Below are 20,795 nucleotides of genomic sequence, written 5' to 3' on the forward strand. Positions count from 1 at the left end.
GTTAATACTCACGGGTGTAATCGCAATCAGGAGGGGATCGGGATCGATGCAATTATACAATTTCGCCAATCTTTGTCGTGCCTGAACTCGCAATTTCCTTTCTCCGTTGCCTTCGGAAAAGCAGATTCCCGTGACGGTTGTGTAACTTCGGCTTTTGACGTCTACCGTGATCTATTGACATGTAGTCCTGAACATACTGAGTTAAACTTTGATATCTTGGCGCTTATCGCTGTCGAACCGGACGGTTTGCTCAATGAAGCAAAGCTGCTGGAAATTGTAAAGCTCTTTCGTCCAGATCGGGAAGGTAATTTATCGTTGATTGATTTTGTTAAATCCGTCGATTCTGTCTACAAGTAAATGAGGCTTCTCCGAGCATCCGTGGCTAGCTCCTCGAGGATAGACGGCGCGTTTGAGAAAGTGATCAACATTGGCTTTTATTCCAGTGTGGGGTGTATTGTTTTGTATGCCGTCGGCGTTGATCCATTCGTATTGTTTGGAAGCGTTTCAGCTTTTGTCCTTGCATTTGCGTTCATGTTTCGGGATGCGGCATCGAAGTACTTTGAAGGACTGCTATTAATATTGGTGCGTGCGTGCTTAACTTACATACCACTTTGCTAGGGCCCTTTGGGTACAGAAACCTCACTCTTGCATCGCTGTCTAACCTCAGGTCCGACGCCCGTTTGACATCGGCGACCGTGTCCATGTAAGTGATGTAGAAAAGGATACCTGCACAACCGGGTCAGCCACTTGGTTCGTCAAGGACGTCGATTTGTTCACCACGACTATGATCTTGGCTGCATCGAATGAAGTCGCAACTTATTCGAACGGGTCTCTAGCCAGCAGTAGAATTATCAACTGGGAAAGATCGCGACAAGCAATTTTGAGCTTCTTGCTCAAGTTTCCCCTTCACACGCCATATGCTAAACTCGGTAGCTATCGAGCGGCGCTGGAGCATTTTGTACAAAACCGACCACGCGAATGGATTGGCTTTACGGCCTTTCGTGTTACTCGTGTGGAGGTGGACTGTGGTTTCGTCGAATACAACGTCGTGCTACAACACCGCGATTCCTGGCAGCAAGCAAAAGTGCTAAAAACAAGCTTGGCTGACGTGGCCAGCTTTGCGTTGGAAGTCTCGAAGGCTATGGGAATACAGTACCGTGCACCGCCGCGATCCGTTGAATTGACTTATCATCAGCCTCTGTCCAGGGAAAGTCATGGCTCACCCAGTATCGCATCAGACTGGACTGACCTGTGGGCAGCGGGTGACGAGGATGACTCGAAGGAAGAGAAAAGTATAAACTCTCTGGATGTCATGTTTGGAATCGAGAAGTGATTTTAGAAATAGAGGAACTGTCAATGAAAATATGAAACACCAACAACTTTATTATTGATTGTGAAAAAGGCAAAATTCTGTAATTAACTGTAAAGGGTATCACGCTTGGCTCTTTCTGTTTTCACTCGCCGCTTTTACATATTCTGTGAATTTGTCCTTGTAGGCTGGATGCCAACGCGAAAGAGGTGGCCGATTGTGGGTTACATCCTGCATGGTCCAAGTCATGCGCATATTGTCCGTTTCCCGATCCACGTCATTGTCGGGGCAAATTACGTAAAATCGATCCGCATCAATTTCTTGAATGGCAAAGTCGATGACTTGCGAGGGCATCCAAGCGCCACTTGCCGGTTTCTCTTCGTGGAATGATACGGAGGACACAGCAAAGTCTTGACCTTGCTGAGATGCCTTGTGCTGCTGTGCCTTGAGAAGAATACTCGTGTTGACCCATCCAGGAACCAAGAGTGCCGCTCGCAACTTTCCCACGCCTTCCATTCGCTCCTGCATGAATTCATGTTCGAGTCCTTCCGTGTAAGCTTTCAGAGCCGCTTTGCTGATATTATAAGTTAGATTTCCCGGCGGCATGGTAATGCCTTGTTTACTGCCCGTATTGATCACCATACCTGGTTGGTCGGACGCCTTCATTTTGGGCACAAACGCCACACATCCGTGTATGGGCCCGTACGTATTGACGCTCAGCACACGTTGTACCGTCGTCATGTCGGTCAAAGCACCTCCTCCTAGTCCAATACCGGCATTGTTCATGAGAATGTGGGTTGCCCCGTTCCGGGCAAAGACGGCAGTCGCCAACTCTTGTACGGCAATTTCGTCGGCGACGTCCACCACACGAGCATGAATTTGCGTCGAGTTCCCGTCCGATCCGACGGCGGCAGCAGATTGGGACTGTTGTACCAGTTGGTGCGCCAACCCGAGCTCGGCTTCATCCACATCCACCATCCATACCGTCATGCCGGATTGGGCAAACCGGAGACAGGCCGCCCGACCGATACCCGAGCTTGCCCCCGTCACTACCGCCACATTACCCGGCTTGATCAATTCGGACAGCGTAATCTTGGTTTCCATTGTTGTTGTTGTTGTTGTTGTTGTTGTTGTTGTTGTTGTTGTTGTTGTTGTTGTACTACTAGTAGCAGAGTCGCTCGATGGGAAGGATGGCGTTCTCTAGTGGGAATTGGCAGAAAAGGGAGTGTTCTTCCACACCCAAACCACGGAGCACGGGAATTACCCTTACAGTCAACTGTAAATCTCGGGCGAGTGAAAAGTGAATACGTAAAATGTACGACACCGACGTTCCCGACCAAAACCCCACCCTGCGCGGGGTCCTTTCCGGGTAGGGGAGGTCCCACGAGAATTCCAATCACTGGCGCGACCTTCTCCGATGCGTTGGACATAGGATTGGTTCGGCGTTGGCGTAAGTACGACCCAAAATACGTAATACGATTACCGTAACCGGGGACACACGCATAATTACAGCGTTTGGGCGATATGTATGTATCGTGCGTTGACTTTTTCGTTTAGATATATTTATCACGAGCTAAAACCTCGTCACTGCCACATCTCGCGCTCGTGCTCTCGCGCGACCCCCCCCCTCCCCAATCCCTCACTCCCACAAGTTCGTCGTGACAATACAGGCACAAAATTTCCGCATTGACTGTGAGACAACCGATTTCGAGAGGGGGGGTATCGTCACGAATCTCCAAGATTTCGTCCGCACAATCATGCCTCCGGCTTCCATGGAACTGGAAATGGAAGAACAAGAACTTAATCGCATCGTTGATGAAGAGAACCTTCGCAATGAAGAGCGAGTAGCGTTGGTGGGGGGAGGAAAACACGCGAACGGCCGGCGACGGACGCCCGATTCGTCCAACTCCACGTCGTCCCTCGGTTCCACGGTAGCCTCCACACCCCGGTATAGGTCCTCGGTTTCGCGATGTTGGAAATTTTTGATACCACTCGCGCTGATTTCCATCTTGGCCATGCACTGGTCGCCTGAAATACAGGGGAACGCCGGAATTGAAACCAAGCCTTCCTCGGCACCACAAGAACAAGGAAAATCACAACCAATTGTACGAGAACCGGTAAAGAATCTAACGTCCGCATCGAATGGAAGAGACTTCCCAAAGAGAAATTCTTCCACTACACGTGCGGAACCTGTCAAGCAACCAGAATCCAGCATGGCACCGGTAGCGATCAAACAACCGGAACCTAGTATGGCACCGGAACCCGTCAAACAAGCGGAACCTAGCATGGCACCGGAAGCGATCAAACAACCACAATTCATTGCAATCCCCAAGAGTGACGACCTCTTTACATGCCCAGAGATCGCCGATAAAGCCCAACTCGTCATTGACGAAGACAAAAGCTACAACGTAGTCAGTCAGCAAATCCTTACTAATCTCACATCCTATCTCAGTGTGTTTCGGAACACCGGCTACGACGACTGGGGGCACACCTTTGAGGAAGTCAAGGCTGGTATGTTTCACTGGAAAAGTAAGAAGTACGCCGAAGTGAAAGACGGCATGACTATTTACGAATCCGCCTGCGGCATTGGCTTGAACCTTTTTATGACGTTGGAGATTCTGAGAGAAGTTCACGGCGTTCGAAATTTGCGCGTTTACGGAAACGAATACGTGCAAGAATCGGTCGCAGTCGCCCAAACCATGGCAACGAGGCTACCTGGGAAGGGACAATACGGTAGGATTTGCCATGGAGATTCCACCAAACTGGATTACGTTCCCTCGAATTCGTTTGATGTCGTTTTTACCGGGTACATTACTCCGTTGGCTAATCCTCTCCAAATCAACGCCACGCGCCAAGGCGATTTGGATCGGTACTATATCGCACTGTGTGAATCCAAAGACGAGGACGTCGAGAGCACACGTCTAAAGCTGAAAGCCCAGTACTTGCAAGAGGATTGGTACGCTGCATGGGTGGGACACATGATTCGCATTGCCAAACCCGGGGCGCCTATTATCATCGAACAGGTTTCCTACCCGATTTGTCGAGCATATTTTGATTGGGGAGGCGTCAGTCAGGGATTTTGGAGACGCGCTGGAAGGCACTACCCAAACTGGGATATCGATCCTAGCAGTATTGTGTACGAAGACGATACAATTTTCCGTAGACGCTATCATGTGTTTATGCGAAAGAATAGCTGAATCGGGGCCAGCAGCATTAACCACAACGGGAGTCACCCATGAGCCCCTCTTGGCGCGACTCTAGAATGCGCTTTGTAGTGTCGGCAGAATGGGTCAACACGCATGGTACGGGGTCAAAGAGTACATAGCATTGGAAGTCGGAAGGCAAGCCAGTTTTCTACATTAGTTGCTGTAAAATGGGAATAAATTAACGACATATGTTTTTGTTTCTACTCATACCATACGTAGAAAACAGTTTTGTAAATGGAAAAATCCTTCCTGTACATCTGACATCAGCCCGGACCATTCCAAAAAGTGTTTATAGTTTCGCTGTCCAGGTTACTTACACAAATCGATAAAAACTGTTAAGAGGATTGCATATGTGCGAGTGATGAAATATTTACGAGTGCCTTTATACTATGATATTGGAAGTGGTCTCAGGGTTCAAAATTGTTCGTATGTGCAAAATCGGCACCTGTCCCTCAAACCACCGCGAGGGACGAAATTGTCAGGACGTCTCCGTTGGTGAGTTGCCGCGTGATGGATGCTTCGACACCGTTGAGTTGGACCGATCCGTCCACACCGCCCTGACGCAAGGCATCGAGCACACAAGCACCGGCTGGTAGTGCCAAGACCTTGGGTGTGTCTCCGGACTTCAAAAAGCAGAAGACGTATTCGCGAGCCAAATCAGATTGGGCCGCCGTCAGAGCTTGCAAATACGGTTCCAGACGCTGGGTGCGGGCTCGAATGCGTTCAGCCCGGATGCGGCTTTGCCAAATGTCCGACGCCGTCACCGGAGCAAAGGAGGCGGGGGATGCATCCCACTCGACAGTAGCCGGGGCCACGCCGTTGTGCTGGTCCCAGTGCCATTCCTGTACTTTACGAACGTAAGCATCCGAAGACTGGTCCAAATCCGAAGGTTCGACGTCAGCTTCCGCCAGACTGTCTTGCGACGCCTTGTAATCCCAATGGGAAGCGAGACCAAATTCAGCAACCTGGTGCATTTCGCCCGACCGGACCTGAATTTCTACCTTCCAGGATTCGTACGTGGCCGTGTAGTGTAGAGATTGATATCCGTTGGGTTTGGGCCGTTCGACGTAATCCTTGAAGCGGGGTGCATTCGCCACGGGCGCAAACTGGCTCGTGCACAACTTTTGTGCGTAGTAACACAAGGCACGTTCGCGCGCACGCGTGACCTCTACAGGTTCGTTCGGCGTTTCTTTTTTGGCATTCAAAACGATCCGCAGCGCGAGGGCATCCGGGACTTGCAACAAGTGCTTGTATCCGTGACGAAGCATCTTTTTCCACATGCTGTAGGACTCCTTTACGCGTGCCGTGACGGTAAAGTCGGACACTGCCTTACTGAACTCGGGGTCCTTTTGCAACAATAGAGTCAAGTCGTTCTTGACCTCGGCCAGTACATCCCGCATATTGTTGTTTTCGTCCTTTGTTTGGACTTCCTTGGCCATGGCGTTAACTGCCTGGTACTGCCGTTGATAGAGCACTCGAAAGGCGGCACCCTCGAGTTCGTTCTTGAGACGATGCATTCCGAGGCGAGACGCCAGCGGAGCGTAGATGCTGAGTGCTTCCCGGCCCACCCGGACCCGTTCCGGAGTGAGTTCGTAGGAGTCGGACTTGAGCAATCCCCTGAGTCTATAGAGACAAGCTCCGGCCCGAATCGCCAGAGCCCGCCAGTCGCGGGTTTCCGAAAGCAGTAGTTGGCGCAAGTTTTCGGCATCGTGGGCGTCCGGACTCGCCCGAGAAGCGTGTGTTTGCATAACGACCTGTGCGACCCACTCGAGCTGTTTGAGACGACCCGCGTCGTCGGCAATCTGCGAGACGTGCTCACCATAGTAGGCATCGAGATTGGCGTGCCGAACCATCGCCGCAGCGGTCTGGGAAGTGGAGGATTGGAGACGGGTGTGTTCCCTTAACTCGACACAGTCGGCGTAGTGAAAGGCGGCGGCCACTAGCGCGTTAAGTCCCATTTCCATGGTTTCCACCAGAATGCGCAAAAAGTCCGCCGTCCCGGCCACCTTATGCGCGTCGCCACCCGCAGCTTCTTCCACCGCCGCCAGTAGTTGCAACGTTTCCGTTTCGGTGAAAAAGCTGACCTTCATGGCTTGCGAAAGTTCGGCAACCAGCGAGTCCTTCAAATGCGCTTGTGGGTAGGAAAGCCAAGTCGGGAGAGGCCCAATCGTACTGGTTGGACTGCTGCTCGAAGTCGATAGTAAGGCATCGGTACGGAGACCGTCCATCACGTTCGATCGAAAGGCTAACGAGGTTTTGCTGCTTCGGAAGCCGTTGTGCAGTGCCGTAAAGGCATCCGCAGATTGACTACAGCGACTCGAGAGCAAGAGAGCCGCGGTAGATAGGACGGTAGGCATCCTTCTTCTTCGGCGGTGTGTCGACAACGGTAGAGTTGGCGTCGCTGCGGCGGCGGTGGCCGTAGCAGCAGGAATGCCATTCGTCATCTCGTGGGGTGCGACTGGGACTTGCGGGGAACCGACTGTGGAGACAATGCAATGGAAGCAAAGGAATATATTGTGTAAGTCAACGACGACGGGAGCAGGCTTCAATACATTGCACTATCAAATGAGCAAGGTAAAGAGATTCGCGTCGGGAATTCTCGCAAAGAATCGACGAATGAAACAGCTGGCGACACAAGTTTCCAAGCAACATTCGGCAACGAACGAATCTCGCGCTTTCCCTGTGGTCGTTCGAAATTACGCAACACACCTCGAACGAATGGAAGCGTATGTGGTTGTACAAGCTGAACCGACAAGTAGCTGTGCAATGCTTTGTGACTTTGGGTCATTGGCTTTTTCGCCCTTCCCGGGTAGTGCTATTGGTAAGCAGCAGGCGTCGTGGTGACAGAGCAAGGCGTTGACAACTTAGTTGTCAACGGGAAGCCCGCTTTCGAAAACGGCACTGTGCTACGGCGATTACTGCGGGAAACGGAACCAATTCCCGAAACCTCGCCCACGCGATTCGCTCGTGGGCGCCAGCCCACACACCGGAATTCGACACGGAATTCGCAGAACAAATACCGGGCTCGTCACGCGTCGGTAAGCGTAACCCTAAGTATGAAGATTCGAAACGACCCGTGAAGGCACGCGCTTCCGGTACGAACTTCGAAACCCTCCCCCACTCACGACCAAACTCAAAAACACCATGGCGATTCCACAACGGGATCACCAAAGTAGCTCCCAACCCGCAATACAACACGATCACTATCACGACAAACGAGAATTTAACAATCGAAGTCGTTTGCTCACCTTGAGTTGAATACCCCAAGCAAGTGTCGGGTCCAACAACCGTTCTCGATGGTAGTTGCTGTTTTGTGTGTGTATGTGTGTGTGTTTGTGTTGGACCCCGAGAGATGTCGTCCGAGGTCTCTCGCCGAAGCGGGATGTCTTTCCGTTTCTGACTGACTGAAACTTCAAGCCGTTCGCGAGAGTGTCTCGTGCGCCTTTGCGTCGATTCGAGAATTCCGCTCGGGAAGCCGGCTCCCACACGCGATAGACACGCACGGCGCACACGTCTCTACTAGTAGCGGTGTGTTCCGGCCCGGGATGTTCTTCGAACGTCTGTTCGAGTCAGGGGAGGGCACGGAATCTCACAGTAAACACAGAAACCCGAACACAAGAGCCCCGCTTTGGAATACCCAAGGCACATTCTCATCCATGACGTGACATCACGACGTCAACCGGTGGGAGACAAGAATCTACGACGTCAGCACGCATATGTCACACGGACATTGTAAAATTGAATTATGTCAGCATGTCTCCTATGTTTGACTTGTCAGCCAATCGGGTCAATTCCTCAAATGGCTCACGAACGCATGGGACTTGAAAATGTCACAAACCCAGCCGCGGCAGTTTGTTTCTCCCGGCGAGAGTGCACCATGGCGTTTCACTACCGAGTAGCAAGGAGAATCGGGTTGCAACGTTTCAAATACGTCCATAACAATCACAACTTGTTGACTTGGCGGCTGCTATCAGGGTCCTCCCCGACGCCGCTCCATACAAAAGGAGAAGATGCACCGCAATCCAAATCACCGGCATCGTCTCGAGATGTCACGTCTCCTTCCTCGATTCTTCCTGGCCTCGGGCTCGCAGCCGGAACAGCACTTGGCGGCTTTCAGGCGGCGTCAATCCTATCAGATACCCTCGCTATTCCCGTGTCGGGAATTCCCACATCTATCCTACTTGGTATGGCTGTGAAAAACACGATAGGCTACGACACAAACACTTTCCAACCAGGTCTCGTCTTTGCCACCAAAACGATCCTCCAAACGGGAATCGTCTGCGTTGCGGCCAAACTTTCTTTCCTTGATATGGTTACCACCGGATCCCAGAGTGTTCCCGTCGTAATCGCTTCCGTCGGGGCCGGCATGTTGTTCTTACCCATCGCTGGTGCCTGGGCCGGGTTGCCCCCGCGACTGTCTCTCCTCCTCACTGCCGGTACATCCATTTGTGGTGTCACGGCTATTACTGCCCTAGCACCGGCAATCCAGGCAACACCACGGGAAATTGCTATAGCTGTGGCCAACACGGTGGCCTTTGGAACCGTGGGAATGTTGTGCTATCCCTATGTCTTGCACGAATTGTGCCAGGGCAATTCGGTGCAGGTAGGAATGTGCCTCGGAGTGGCTATTCATGACACGTCGCAGGTTCTGGGGTCGGCCATGGCCTATAAGGAAACGTTTGATGATCAATTGGCGTTTCAGGTGGCGGCCGTCACTAAACTCGTGCGGAATTTAGGTTTGGCCGTGGCCATTCCGACTTTGACGTACGTGTACCACAAGGAGCACACAGCCAAGTCAACGGGCGAACGCCTACCCGAAACCATGTCGGGCCTTTCCACCTTCTCCAAGTACATTCCGCCCTTTTTGGTGGCATTTTTGGGAATGTCGGCTTTGCGGTCGGGAGGAGACGTGATGCTTTCCGATGTGGAAGTCTATTCGCAAATCATGAATTGGATTGGCAATGATCTTTCCAAGTACGCTTTGGGGACAGCAATGGCGGGGGTAGGACTGAGTACTTCCGCGTCATCGCTACAAGGCGTAGGATGGAAACCGTTTGCGGTAGGAGGAGCGGGAGCTCTAGTGGTGGGTGGAACCGGATTCACGGTAGCGACGCTGGTGCTGTAGATTGCTGGCGTACAATCGATTGCTGTTGAGGTTACTAGTATTTTCTTTTCTACTGTGTCTTGTCCTTTTCTTGTCATAGCATTCTATTTAAATATAAATGTGCTGCATGTGGCTTCACGTGGGGAAGTCATATGAAGTGGGTACGCTGTATGCTTTTGGATTGATGCACCTTATTTAGGTTTTTCAAACATGGACTCGATCGCTCCGATATCGTACGTGCTCTGGGACCCGTCTTCATTGGCACCGTCTCCATCTGAAGAGCCAAATTGGTCGCCTGCTTGCATCTGTTGTGCAAGCATGTCGTTGAGTGGACCTCCATTTCCAGCAGCTCGCATACTGAGGTCCACCGGTAAAGGTGGCGCGCGATAGCGCATATTCATACGCTTTGACAGCTCCAAAGCAAAGCTGGATAACTCTGCCTTGCTGTCTAGCAAGGCTCCCACATTCTGCCACGATTCGCGATGCTGTCCCACTACAATGTACTCAACAAATCCAGCATCCGCCTCCACGCGAGTAGCGCGGAAGGCTGAAAAACTCAACCACTGCCGAGGACGCGCCTTGACAAATTTCTCCAAAGCAGCCTTGAAGATTTTGAATTTTGAATATGGTGTGTTGATGGGAAATTTGAGGTTGAAATACAAGACAGCCTGTGGCGAACGCGCAGCATTGATTATGCGGCTACTGGCGAGCGACCCATTCGAGTAGGTAGCGACTTCGTTGGTAGCCGCAAAGACCACTGTCGTAGCAAATAGAGTGACGTCCCGCACAAACCAAGTCGGAGAGCCAGAGAAGCTGGTGTCATTGTTTACGTCGCTCACGTGGATGCGGTCGCCAATGTCGAAGGGACGGCGTACCAAAATAAGCAGGAGACCCTCAAAATACTTAGAACATGCCGCTCCGATCATGAAAGCAAAACCCAGAACAAAGGCAGAGACAGATCCGAAAAGAGCGAGAGGATCCACACCCATTACCCCAAGCGAAATACATCCAACTATGAAGTAGAACAAAATGTTGATGATACGCTCGAACGCCTTGTCCATTTTGGACGAATTAGCGACCGAAGCGCGCAGCAATCGTAGTTCCTTGTAAACACTGTCAACTGACTTGGCAAAATCAATCAGCGAGAGATTGCCTTCGCGGTCGGGCCGAAATATTTTCACCACTTCTTTCAATTTCGCCTCGTCTAGTGATCCGTCGCGATCGACTGCAACTAGTGCAAGCACATCAAAGTTTAAAGCTTCATTACTTGGAGTGCGTCCAAGCAATCGCTGATACACCGTTTCCACGGAAGAAATGCACGTTGTACGACTGTCTGCAGGTCCGAAGGCAACTGAAAATGGGAACGTTGTGTTGAGACAGGAAAGGGATTGACGAAATTGTATAATCGAGCTAATGCTGACGATATCCTATGTCAAGAGAGGAAGGATAAGATTAGTCGGAAAAGCCCATATCATCGTCCAAATCCTTTAGCACATACATTACTCTTATCCAGAAGTGTCGGCTCCTCCCATGCACCAAGGACTTCGTTGATCTTAACGCGAATAGAAGCATTGTAATCAACCGTGCTGGCAAGAATTGACCGTTGGCTTTTGGATGCATTACCACCACTACCCACTGATTCGCCGCCGTCTAATTCCGCAACGTTCTGTTCCATTGTCTTCTTATATGCGACAGAATGCTCCACATGATAGTCGTTCATACTGAAATCGTATTTCTCCATATCTCTCGCGAGCGTAGCAATTTGACCAACCAGCAAAGCTTTTCGCATAATAACCGCAAGATCATTCGCATATCGATCAAAGGTCTGTCGGCCCAGGAACAGTCCAACCCAAAAACGCTTCGCAGTGATAGCAACGCCAATGGATGCGGCCAAAATGAGAACTGTTTGGTACGCTTTGCTGTTCAAAACACCGCCGGCTGGGTTTTCGAAATTAAAAAGGCCAATTGTGTCCTGCCAAAAAAGCCTGGATTGGATTGGGCAGTGCTACCGGTTAGCAATATATCATGTCAAAATCGTAGATTGTAGCACAGTCACACTTACCAGTGACGAGCAAATTTGTTGTTTCCGAAAAGTAGAAAGAAATCGTACAAAACCCACCATGTGAGTAAGAATGGCCAGCCACGTGATTGTACGGTCCATAAAGTTGCGTAAGGTCCCAGCACCTTCACAAACAAACGGGTTCGTAAGGCGAAGAAGTCGATTACGACCGCTTGTGACATTTTGGCCAATGAAAAAGTAATCACTTGCCGGACTCCAATGAACAAAATCCAAAACGATGCACTAGCTTGATTTGAACGGTCCACACGAAAGAAGTTTCCGATGGATCCTAGACCGGAATCTCCCGGGTCAGTAGTATTTGCCACAGGCATGGGAGTTTTCACATCCACAGGGTGCTGCTCTGCAATACATTCCTCTTGTGAGCCACATGGCGGGTTATCCGCCAGGTAGAACAGAATGGCAGCAATCCCAGTTGCCGGGAAGATGATAAAGAAAAGCACGTTCTTAACGAAGCGAAGTGCGTTTCCCTTGCGGAACTTCAACCATTCCTCAAAGTCTTGAAAATCTGATTTAAAATCTTCATTGATTTGACTTTTCTTTTTCGAGCGTCGTAAATTATCAGAACTATTTTGCTTCGTCTCTCCCTTTCCTGAAACACCACTTTCAAGATCGACTTGCTGATCGCCATCATCGTTTTCCAAAGGATCGACTGCTTCGTCTGTCTTTTTAGAATCGACCATGTTTGATGCTCGCACAGCCGTGCGAAGTTTTTTCCACTTGCTGGCGGGATCAAAAGTTTCTCTCACCGCAGCGACGGCGGCTGCGCTTTTTGTTTCCTCTTCTTTTTTTGCTTTATTTCTCTTCATGAGAGCGATGGCGTTGGTCGCAAACATATCCGCGCTTGTTGTTCCGTTTTTCACCCCGTCGAAGGACTCGGAAACACTTTGATTCTGCATCTGACGCATTTCTGCCGCTAAATTAAAGAGGGCGTCTCCAGTGCTAAGCGTTTTGCGGTGAGATTTTGATACATGGGATTTTTGGGACGCCTTTGAAGACGTCGAAGGAACAGGAGAGGACGGCGCATCTTCAAAGCGGTATTTTGGGACTTCCGCACCAAGAAGATTCTTTTGGGCTTCGCTCTCGCCAGATCTGGTTGGATCGCTTTCCTCCAACGCTCGATGAATATAGCTTTCCTGACAACGGAAATGATATAAAGCGTCGTTAGTGGAAAGGTTTGACTTTGTCCCTTTATTGGTTATATAGCACTCAAATCTTTTAACGTACCGCTTCATCTTCTATTGGCGACGAATCCTTGATGTCCTTCAAAGAGAGTTTACCAGTGGTCACGTTGCTCGATTGCGGAGGAGTCACAGGAGACAAGTCGTGGTTGGGTGGTGCATCGATGAGGTCAGCTGGAACATTGATGTCCCAGGAAACAGTTCTATAACCAGATCGGGAGCAGATATCAGACTTATGAATTAAAGTGCAGTGATACTGAATTCATTTCCGAGTGCGAGCACCTAACTTACCGATCACGACGAGGTTTGGCAATGGCCAGCGAGGGCTGTACAGGCGACATTCCAGCACTCAATCCTTCCAACGCGTCCAATAGAATGGATTGGTCATTCCTTTGTTGCGAAAATTCTCGCTCTACGCTTTTGTCTACCTTTCTCCTTTCGTCGTCTTCTGCCATGGTCAACGCAGTGACTGTGAGCTATTTCTGTAGGATTTTCGGCTGGAAGTTTAGAGTGGAGACAGACTGCCTTGGTACGTTGAGGACTTGGCAAGGTGTATGTGTGTCTCTTTTTGGACCGGCATCCATTTTTTAGTAATCGTTGTTGCTTTTGGCTTCGCGGGGGTGTGTTGGAGTTGCATGGGGCAGCGATTTTTTGGACGCCGATAGAAGCATCCTGGAGTCAAAATCGGGTTGGGCCTTATCAAATTAATTTTGCATCCGTATGTGATAGACCCGTTTTGCGAAATTTTCAGTATAGGAATTTCCGAAGTCATTGAAACAAGAATGGGTTGAGCCAACCAAATCGCTTAACCTCTCACTAGGGCTAAATCAGATTGACAAGATCGAGATTCACCGAGAAGTCTCCTGGCTGTGAATAGAGCTACGTCTTCGGAGAGGGTCAACTTTGCTCGGATCGACAACGACATAGCGCATATCATGACCCTAGCGCACTTCAATAAAAGAGCAAGATGGTTAATCCTTTCGGCATCAGTATCATTCTGTCTGGAATCTTCACATCTATCCCGCTAAGGCCATTTCAGAATTCGACCGTGCTGATATAAAAAGGCTTCACTGCAACTCCTGCCCCTACACCCACACGAATGCCCTTTGTAAATGTGCTACCGTTGAGGACATGCGATTGATTGGTACACTAGATTACTAAAGCAGCTAACAGTAAGCAGGAATTCCATTGGAATAGTTCAGGACGTCTTAGTGAAAGAGCTACTACGCAGCACCTCCCGATAATTGAGCCTTAAACTTGTATGAAAGCCGGCTCACGAGGTCAATGCTAGACAAAGGCAGCTTGAGATAAAGCATCTGTTCAAAGTTGGTAAACCAGTGCAGATACTGCATGCTCATTCGGCCACGGTTTCATTTTACAAACGGAGGTTCGAAAAATTCAGGTCTACCTATAAAAACTTGACTTCATTCGCAGGTCAATGCTTCTTCAGTGTTTCGGTGGATTGTAAGTTTCGAAAGGCAGAGCTATTCATGTCATTCGATTCGCGGTCGGTCATCTAAATTTTATTTTCATAGTGAATTCACTCTGATATACGCTCAGTGCTAGGTCATGACTTTAACAATTGCAAAGGCGGCGGCTTATGATCTTTCGACTTTGCGAGGAGCAAACATGTCTTGAAGGCCTGTGAGATCCGGCAAATTGCCATTCGCATTTATAGCACTTCCTGGCGACGTGTTTGGAGCTGATATGTTGGGAACGGATGGCAGTGGGCCGGAGGGCGAGGATCCCGGTAGGTTCAATCCTCCACCTTGTGAAACAACTGACAAATCGACAGGCAATGGTGGGCTTCGATACCAGATATTTAGTTTCTTTGATAACTCTAGCGAAAAGTGCATCAAGTCAGCTTTACTCAGCATCACTGACAGAGAAGCAAAAAAGAACGCTAATGAGTTTTCGAAAGAATCGGAGACCAAAAGAGGAATCTACTCACATGCTGTCCAATCCGCCCAACTTGCGCGATGTTGCCCTACAACAATATACTCTACGAAATTCGCATCGGCCTCGCTGTGAAATCGTAGATCACAGTCAGTGGTACTCCAAAAAGTTGGAAAACATAAAACGCAGAAAAAACGGAAGACTTACACTCTTGTCGCTCGGAAACTAACATAGGACAACCATTCTCTAGGTCGATTCCGGAAGAATTGCTCCAAAGCTTTGTTGAAGATTTGGAGATGGTCGTAAGAAACCCCCATCGGAAACTTCAGGAGTATGTAAAGATACGCCTCTGGCGATCGACTCGAGTTGATGACTCGACTATTGGCTAAAGAGCCATTACTCAGCGTTGCCCTTTCGCCCGTGAACATGAAAACGACACTCGTTGTAAACAGAGTCACATCTTCGACCGTCCACCAAGCTGAACCCGTAAAGCTTGTGTCTGTCTCGATATTGCTGACGTGTATGCCGTCACCGATTCTAGATAACCAAGTGCGGCTCTCGAATGTCAGGAACAAACAATATAATTTTTCATCTATTTCGCTGTAACTTTTCACTCACTCATATGGTCTTCGAACCAAGATAAAAAGCAGTCCCTGTTAAAAGCAGGAGGCATATAATGTGAGCTTTTCCCTCCTTTCAAATGATGAAAGGCAGACAGTCAGCAAAGCGTACTTCAAAATACTTAGAAGACGCCGTTGAAATCATAAATGCAAAACCGAGAACTACACCACTGATGCTAAGAAACAATGCCAATGGATCAAATCCAAGTTGACTTAACAACACAGTGATAACAATGGCGTAAAATACCTTTCAATTGAAGGACACACAGAGTGTTAGTGTTGAGCATTTGCGATGAGGAAAGTGAAGTATGCTCACTATAACTTACGATGTTGAAAATGTTTTCAAAAGCCTGGTCGATCTTCCTGCCGTGAAAGAATAAGGCTGGCTTAGACATACAACCCTCAAGTCCCTTCTACACAGATGAACTTACGAAGAATTGGCAACCGAAGCTCGTAGGAGGCGCAGTTCTTTGTAGACGGAGTCGACACTTTTGACAAAATCGAGAACCTTCAATGTACCATCGCGGTCTGGACGAAACAGTCGAATCAAGTCTTTGATTTTGTGGTGATCGAGTGTTCCGTCTCTCTGCACACTTAGCAATGCTAATATTTCAAAGGTGAGCGTACTGTTGTCCGGGGTCCGCAGCAAAAGTCGGGTGTATACTTCTTGAGCCGACTCTATGCACAGTTCCCGGGTATCAGCCAACCCAAAGGAGCCGGAGAATGGGTAGTGCGTTCGTAGACATGCAAGGGCTCGACGAAACTGGAGGAGAGCATTCACAGAAACTCTACCAGCTGATTGTTCGGCAATTGTTGGTTCTTCCCAAGCTCCGAGGAGCTGTATTATTTTTGTCTTCTGGCCTGCCGAGAGACTTCCGGTCAAGGGATGTCGGTCCTCGGGATCGATGACAAGGTCCGGATCATTGAGATCGGTTCCATACGATCGTTCAGAACGGAATCGGCTATTGCTTCCGATGCTACTTGAGTCATCGTTCATGCTGTTCAAAAAGCCCGTAAGTTTGTCGCCACTTATGCCGAACATGCTCGCTGAGGGCGGTGCCCGAGTACTCCCCTTCGTATGCCCCAAAACATACTTTTCAAAATCACGTCCCTAAACAACCACAGCAAAAGTGAATAAGCTATCGGCACGTATAGTCATCATGGAATGAACAGAATAATTTACCAGAGATGCAACCTCGCTCACAAGGAGAATTTTCTTCATCACAGAAGCAAGCTTGTCAGAGTACCGCGCTACAGACAATTGAAGGTGAGAGATGTGCGCATTCAGCAGTACTAGAGAAATAGGACAAACACACTTACTGAAAGTTTGTCGCCCGAGGTATAAGCCAAGCCAAAACCGTTTTACCGAAACAACAGCGGACACCGAGACTGCAATTGCCAACAACCGATGATTCCACTCGGAATCGACGACGTTCCCGCCTGGATTTGACTCGTTAAATAAGTCAAACAGGTCTTGCCAATAAAGCCAGTGAGAAAAAAACGGCCTCGCCCCTGACAGCATGGAGAAGTTAAACACTCCCCACATAAAGAGGACGAATGGCCACCCACGCGATTGCAAGATAAACAAGGTAGCCCAGGGCCCAAGTAAGCGAATTGTAGCCTTCGTGCGGACAGAAAGAAAGTCAACTATGAAAAGCTCCATTCCTTTAGCTAACGAAAAAGTAATGGCCTGTCGGCACACAAAGAGAAGCCACCAGGACGCTGATGCTTTGTCCGGATTGATAGATTCCCCATCTCTACTGGCGAGTGTGCCATTCAAAAAAGGTAAGTCGCTAGAGACGATACCAGTGGGAGGGTTCCCAGCAAGATGAAATAAAATGGCAGCCACAGAGATTGTAGGCAGCAAGAAATAAAGGATGAGAGAGCGAAGGTACTGTTTGATTGAATTCCGACGGGGACTAAAGAAATCTTGAAATTCTTTAAAAATCTCCCAATCACGTCTAATGGCATTCGCCACGTGTGCCTCCTCTTCCGTATCCTCCTCTTCACCATCGGCAGCTACGCCAGTCGGGTTGCTACCCCGATCATCTAACTTTTTGTTCTCTTCGCCAGTCTCTCCATCTGACTGTATCCCGACTTCCTCGTCTGCTTCTTCGCCAACGCCCTCTTCATCGGTCTTTTTCGGATTGGCAATAGTGTCACCGTGTATGGCCTGCTTTAACAGGCGCCAACGAGACGTTGCCGTACCGAGACTGGAGTCTTCGTTGGCAATATTGGCATCTCCAATGGATTGAACAGCATTGTCTTCTTTTTTCGGAGCATTCGCACGCCTGTAGAGTATACTAGCGTTTTTTCCAAACATGTCGCCGGATGAAGTGGGTTCTTCTGTGACCGATGAGAGCAATGGGTCTGTTGATTCTTTGTACACCGTCGGGGATATCGGAGTGTTTCCAACAAAATGATATGCGTCGTTGTGTAACGAATTGATAGCTCCAATGGCTGTCGTTAGCCCAAACAACTTTTGTTCCATTGTTTCAGTGCGTCGATGCCGATTCAGCTTAGCTGTGGCCAGTACTTTCGTAGACTTCGTTGCACCGCTACTTTCAAGTGAAGCTCGTGGCGATAAAGCCGAAGGGTCCTCTTGAGACGGAGCGTCCACTTCCGCATCGTCGACAAGGGCTTGCAAAGCTTCGTCGGGTACCTCCGAAAGAACAGTGGTATTGGCCTCAGAGTCGGATCTCGGTCGACTTGTTGTTGGATCCCGTGACTCTAGCACTTTCAAGATGTAGGTTTCAGCCTCTGATTCTAAAGGATTTCGTTGCGTCACGTCCTCTAAATCTAATTTATTTCCGACACTATTCAGCCTCCTTCGAATGTCAATGTTGGCAATCGAAAACTCGTTTGACTGTAAGTTCGAATTGAGATCCGGCTGCTGTAGATTTTGGAAACCGTAAAAATCTTGCGACGGCTTGCGAAGTCTGGGTAAAGGCGGAAGACCATCTGTGAAAATGTCGTTTTGCCCCCACGAGACATTGCGGTTGTGCACCGGGTTTGGCACACGAGGCGGCGTCTTCTCCTGTTGCAGGACAACTCCGTTCCGCACGCTAGGATCGTTCACAGTTTCTACTGTTTGCCTTTTCGCCCGTGATTCCGATTCTAGAGAAGACGGAGAATATGACAAATCAGCAGAAGGGCGATTAGCTTGCAAGCCGTCGAAGACGTCAAACACGCTTGGTCTGCGATTTTGCTCCTGGGTGTTGGACGCATTCCACGTGTTGTCGGCCGAAGGGGGATTCTCGTCCGACTCTTGTTCTTCCTTGGCTTTTGCGGTACCTGAAAGCACCGCTTTTTCCTGTTGGCCTTGTGCCTCCATTGTCACTGTCAATTAACCTGCTAGCACACCCAATACAGAGCGAGTGAGCGAATAGATGAGAAAATGAGTAAAAGCAGATCCTTGGCCTGCGTTTTAGATCGTTGAAAGCACTGTTACCTTTTTTCTTGACTTCGACAAGCTCTGGAAACCCTTGGGACTCGCCAAACCGTCTCTCTGTTACAAATTTGTTGATTTTGAATGGCACACCTGTGACGGGTCCTTTCTGGTTCACCTGCCAACGGCTCGTTTCGTCCACAGCGCGAGAAACAAGGAAAGTCAATTCCGATGGTGACTGATGTTTAGGTTTTACGGTCACGGACCTCGCATAGATGGGCACGGTAGCCTATCATTGGGGTTATGTGATGTATATCTCTGGTTCCCGTCTTTCGTAGGAAGCTTTCGTCGACGTTCTCCGCTCTAGCAGATGTTCACGTATTGGATATTGCGATACTTGTTCAACAAAGTCGGTCACATCTTCTAAATAAAAAGCTTTTCCAATTTTTAAATTATCAGTTGTGAATCGTTTGTGTATTTTCTCATATAAACTACCAGATATGTAGGCAGGCAGGCAGCAGCATATGAAGACACATTAATAGTAAACTATTCCAGAGGTACCAGTAGAAGGATTGCTTCCAACAACAAACTTGCGATCAATCGAGAGCCACAATTATGACTGACAGAAACTTTCCTGGAAGCTTGACAAACATTCGATTTATGGATGACATTCGATATTGCAGGGGACCCAATCCGAATTTTGCAGCTCCAGAATGGAATTACGCACAGGCGTAGGCATTCCAGCGTGCTGGTATCGCAGCTCGACCTAGAATGAGAAATAAATTCGACAGGAAGACGAAGGTGCTGCACGCTATTCACGTTGGACAACTATCAACGAAATTTGGTCCCGAGGCTGCCAGTAGCTAACAGTAACATATATCATAGTTCAAGCATTTGAGGGTGGGACTCACAGTCAATGTTCGTCGTCTTGATTCCAATTGTCTTTTGCGCTTCAAACAATCGAAAACATACTTTCAAAATTTCAAAAAACTTGCACTCTCGTAACAGGAGTGAATACCATGGTTCTCGAAGAGAAAAGGACGTTTCGCTGATGTTCCAGTGCATTCCAGTTTTATCAGCTGTCAATAAGATCGAAGCTACTATGAACTCTTCGTGACGCACTTGCACAAAAAGATCTAGCTGAACAATTGTGCGATCGACAGCGCACGGAGACAAACGAAGAGCAGCAACGAGACCATGTGCACTGATAACAGCACCGAAGAGCACAAGCAATCAAAGGCATTGACGGTTGGCTTTTCTCATGTAGGTTTAGCTGTCAGTGATCTTCACGCTTCCTTTAAATTCTTCGAAGCGCTTGGTTTCAACAAGGTCGGAGGCGTTGACACCTATCCTTCGTTTTTCCTCTCCGACGGATCATCTTTTCTGACTATCTGGCAAACGGACGAAGACGCCACGCCCTTTGACCGCCGCGCGAATGTCGGCCTTCACCACATGGCTCTTAAGTTGCCCAGTATGGAAGCCTTGGACGAAGCATACACTTCCGTGTCAAAGATCGAGGGTGTCCGCACCACGGGTGAAGGAGCGTTTGCACCCGAAGCACTGGAAGGAACGCCATGGCATCATGCCATGGTTTTCGAACCGTCCGGAATTCGCATCGAACTTACTTTTCACGCTGAATAGACCTAAAATGACGTTCATTGCCATCTTCAGCCGCAGAACAAATACTTTGTACCACAATACGAATGCAGCCCTGGAATTAAATGAAAGAACACAGACACCCCAGCTATTTATTATATTCTAAGATGAAATTTAACTTTTTTAAGCATACTAAAGTAGTTGCGGCTTCTTATTTCCATTAGACCGGGGCGCTCCTCTAGCAGATGTTGTAACGAATGATTCTTGATGGCCTCGATTTGAGCAAGCTTTTTTTCGATTGGAAGAAAGAGGGCCCCCGCAAACATTGTCCACGCTATTGTTGCCGCAAGATGAGCGGTTGATTGCTTTATATCAACATAAATGCGTTAGGGCCGACCCCTGGATCACAGCAAATTTC

The 20,795-nt window shown here is 49.0% G+C and overlaps 7 protein-coding genes across 7 annotated transcripts; 3 read left to right on the plus strand and 4 right to left on the minus strand.

The window, feature by feature from the left end:
- Positions 1-1,432: 1,432 nt before the first annotated feature.
- On the minus strand, positions 1,433-2,413 carry PHATRDRAFT_34853 (predicted protein; the record flags this gene model as incomplete). The annotated part of the gene is made up of 1 exon (XM_002179412.1): positions 1,433-2,413. One exon carries the CDS (start codon positions 2,411-2,413, stop codon positions 1,433-1,435), a length of 981 nt encoding a protein of 326 aa, XP_002179448.1.
- Positions 2,414-3,066: 653 nt separating this feature from the next.
- On the plus strand, positions 3,067-4,605 carry PHATRDRAFT_45218 (predicted protein; the record flags this gene model as incomplete). The annotated part of the gene is made up of 1 exon (XM_002179195.1): positions 3,067-4,605. The coding sequence occupies one exon, from the start codon at positions 3,067-3,069 to the stop codon at positions 4,504-4,506; it is 1,440 nt and encodes a 479-aa protein (XP_002179231.1). The 3' UTR covers positions 4,507-4,605.
- Positions 4,606-5,942: 1,337 nt separating this feature from the next.
- PHATRDRAFT_7629 (predicted protein) lies at positions 5,943-6,215 on the minus strand (the record flags this gene model as incomplete). Its single annotated transcript, XM_002179413.1, has 1 exon — positions 5,943-6,215. A coding segment is annotated over one exon (273 nt), but the record flags the coding sequence as incomplete, so codon positions are not given.
- Positions 6,216-8,314: 2,099 nt separating this feature from the next.
- PHATRDRAFT_51806 (inner membrane protein) lies at positions 8,315-9,640 on the plus strand (the record flags this gene model as incomplete). Its single annotated transcript, XM_002179196.1, has 1 exon — positions 8,315-9,640. The coding sequence occupies one exon, from the start codon at positions 8,315-8,317 to the stop codon at positions 9,638-9,640; it is 1,326 nt and encodes a 441-aa protein (XP_002179232.1).
- An 11-nt stretch (positions 9,641-9,651) lies between these two features.
- Positions 9,652-13,445, minus strand: PHATRDRAFT_45221 (predicted protein). Its single transcript, XM_002179414.1, has 5 exons — positions 13,169-13,445; positions 12,924-13,080; positions 11,682-12,832; positions 11,118-11,604; positions 9,652-11,046 (listed from the first exon to the last, which is right to left on the minus strand). The coding sequence occupies exons 1-5, from the start codon at positions 13,330-13,332 to the stop codon at positions 9,811-9,813; spliced, it is 3,195 nt and encodes a 1,064-aa protein (XP_002179450.1). The 5' UTR covers positions 13,333-13,445; the 3' UTR covers positions 9,652-9,810.
- A 348-nt stretch (positions 13,446-13,793) lies between these two features.
- PHATRDRAFT_45222 (predicted protein) lies at positions 13,794-19,077 on the minus strand (the record flags this gene model as incomplete). The annotated part of the gene is made up of 12 exons (XM_002179415.1): positions 13,794-14,756; positions 14,829-14,902; positions 14,981-15,310; positions 15,392-15,426; positions 15,506-15,640; positions 15,720-15,756; positions 15,825-16,504; positions 16,577-16,644; positions 16,714-18,732; positions 18,845-18,901; positions 18,935-19,019; positions 19,048-19,077. 12 exons carry the CDS (start codon positions 19,075-19,077, stop codon positions 14,476-14,478), a joined length of 3,831 nt encoding a protein of 1,276 aa, XP_002179451.1. The 3' UTR covers positions 13,794-14,475.
- A 901-nt stretch (positions 19,078-19,978) lies between these two features.
- On the plus strand, positions 19,979-20,422 carry PHATRDRAFT_34859 (predicted protein; the record flags this gene model as incomplete). Its single annotated transcript, XM_002179197.1, has 1 exon — positions 19,979-20,422. One exon carries the CDS (start codon positions 19,979-19,981, stop codon positions 20,420-20,422), a length of 444 nt encoding a protein of 147 aa, XP_002179233.1.
- Positions 20,423-20,795: the final 373 nt, after the last annotated feature.

Source organism: Phaeodactylum tricornutum, chromosome 6 (assembly GCF_000150955.2).
Source record: "Phaeodactylum tricornutum CCAP 1055/1 chromosome 6, whole genome shotgun sequence".
Lineage (NCBI taxonomy): Eukaryota > Bacillariophyta > Bacillariophyceae > Surirellales > Neidiaceae > Phaeodactylum > Phaeodactylum tricornutum.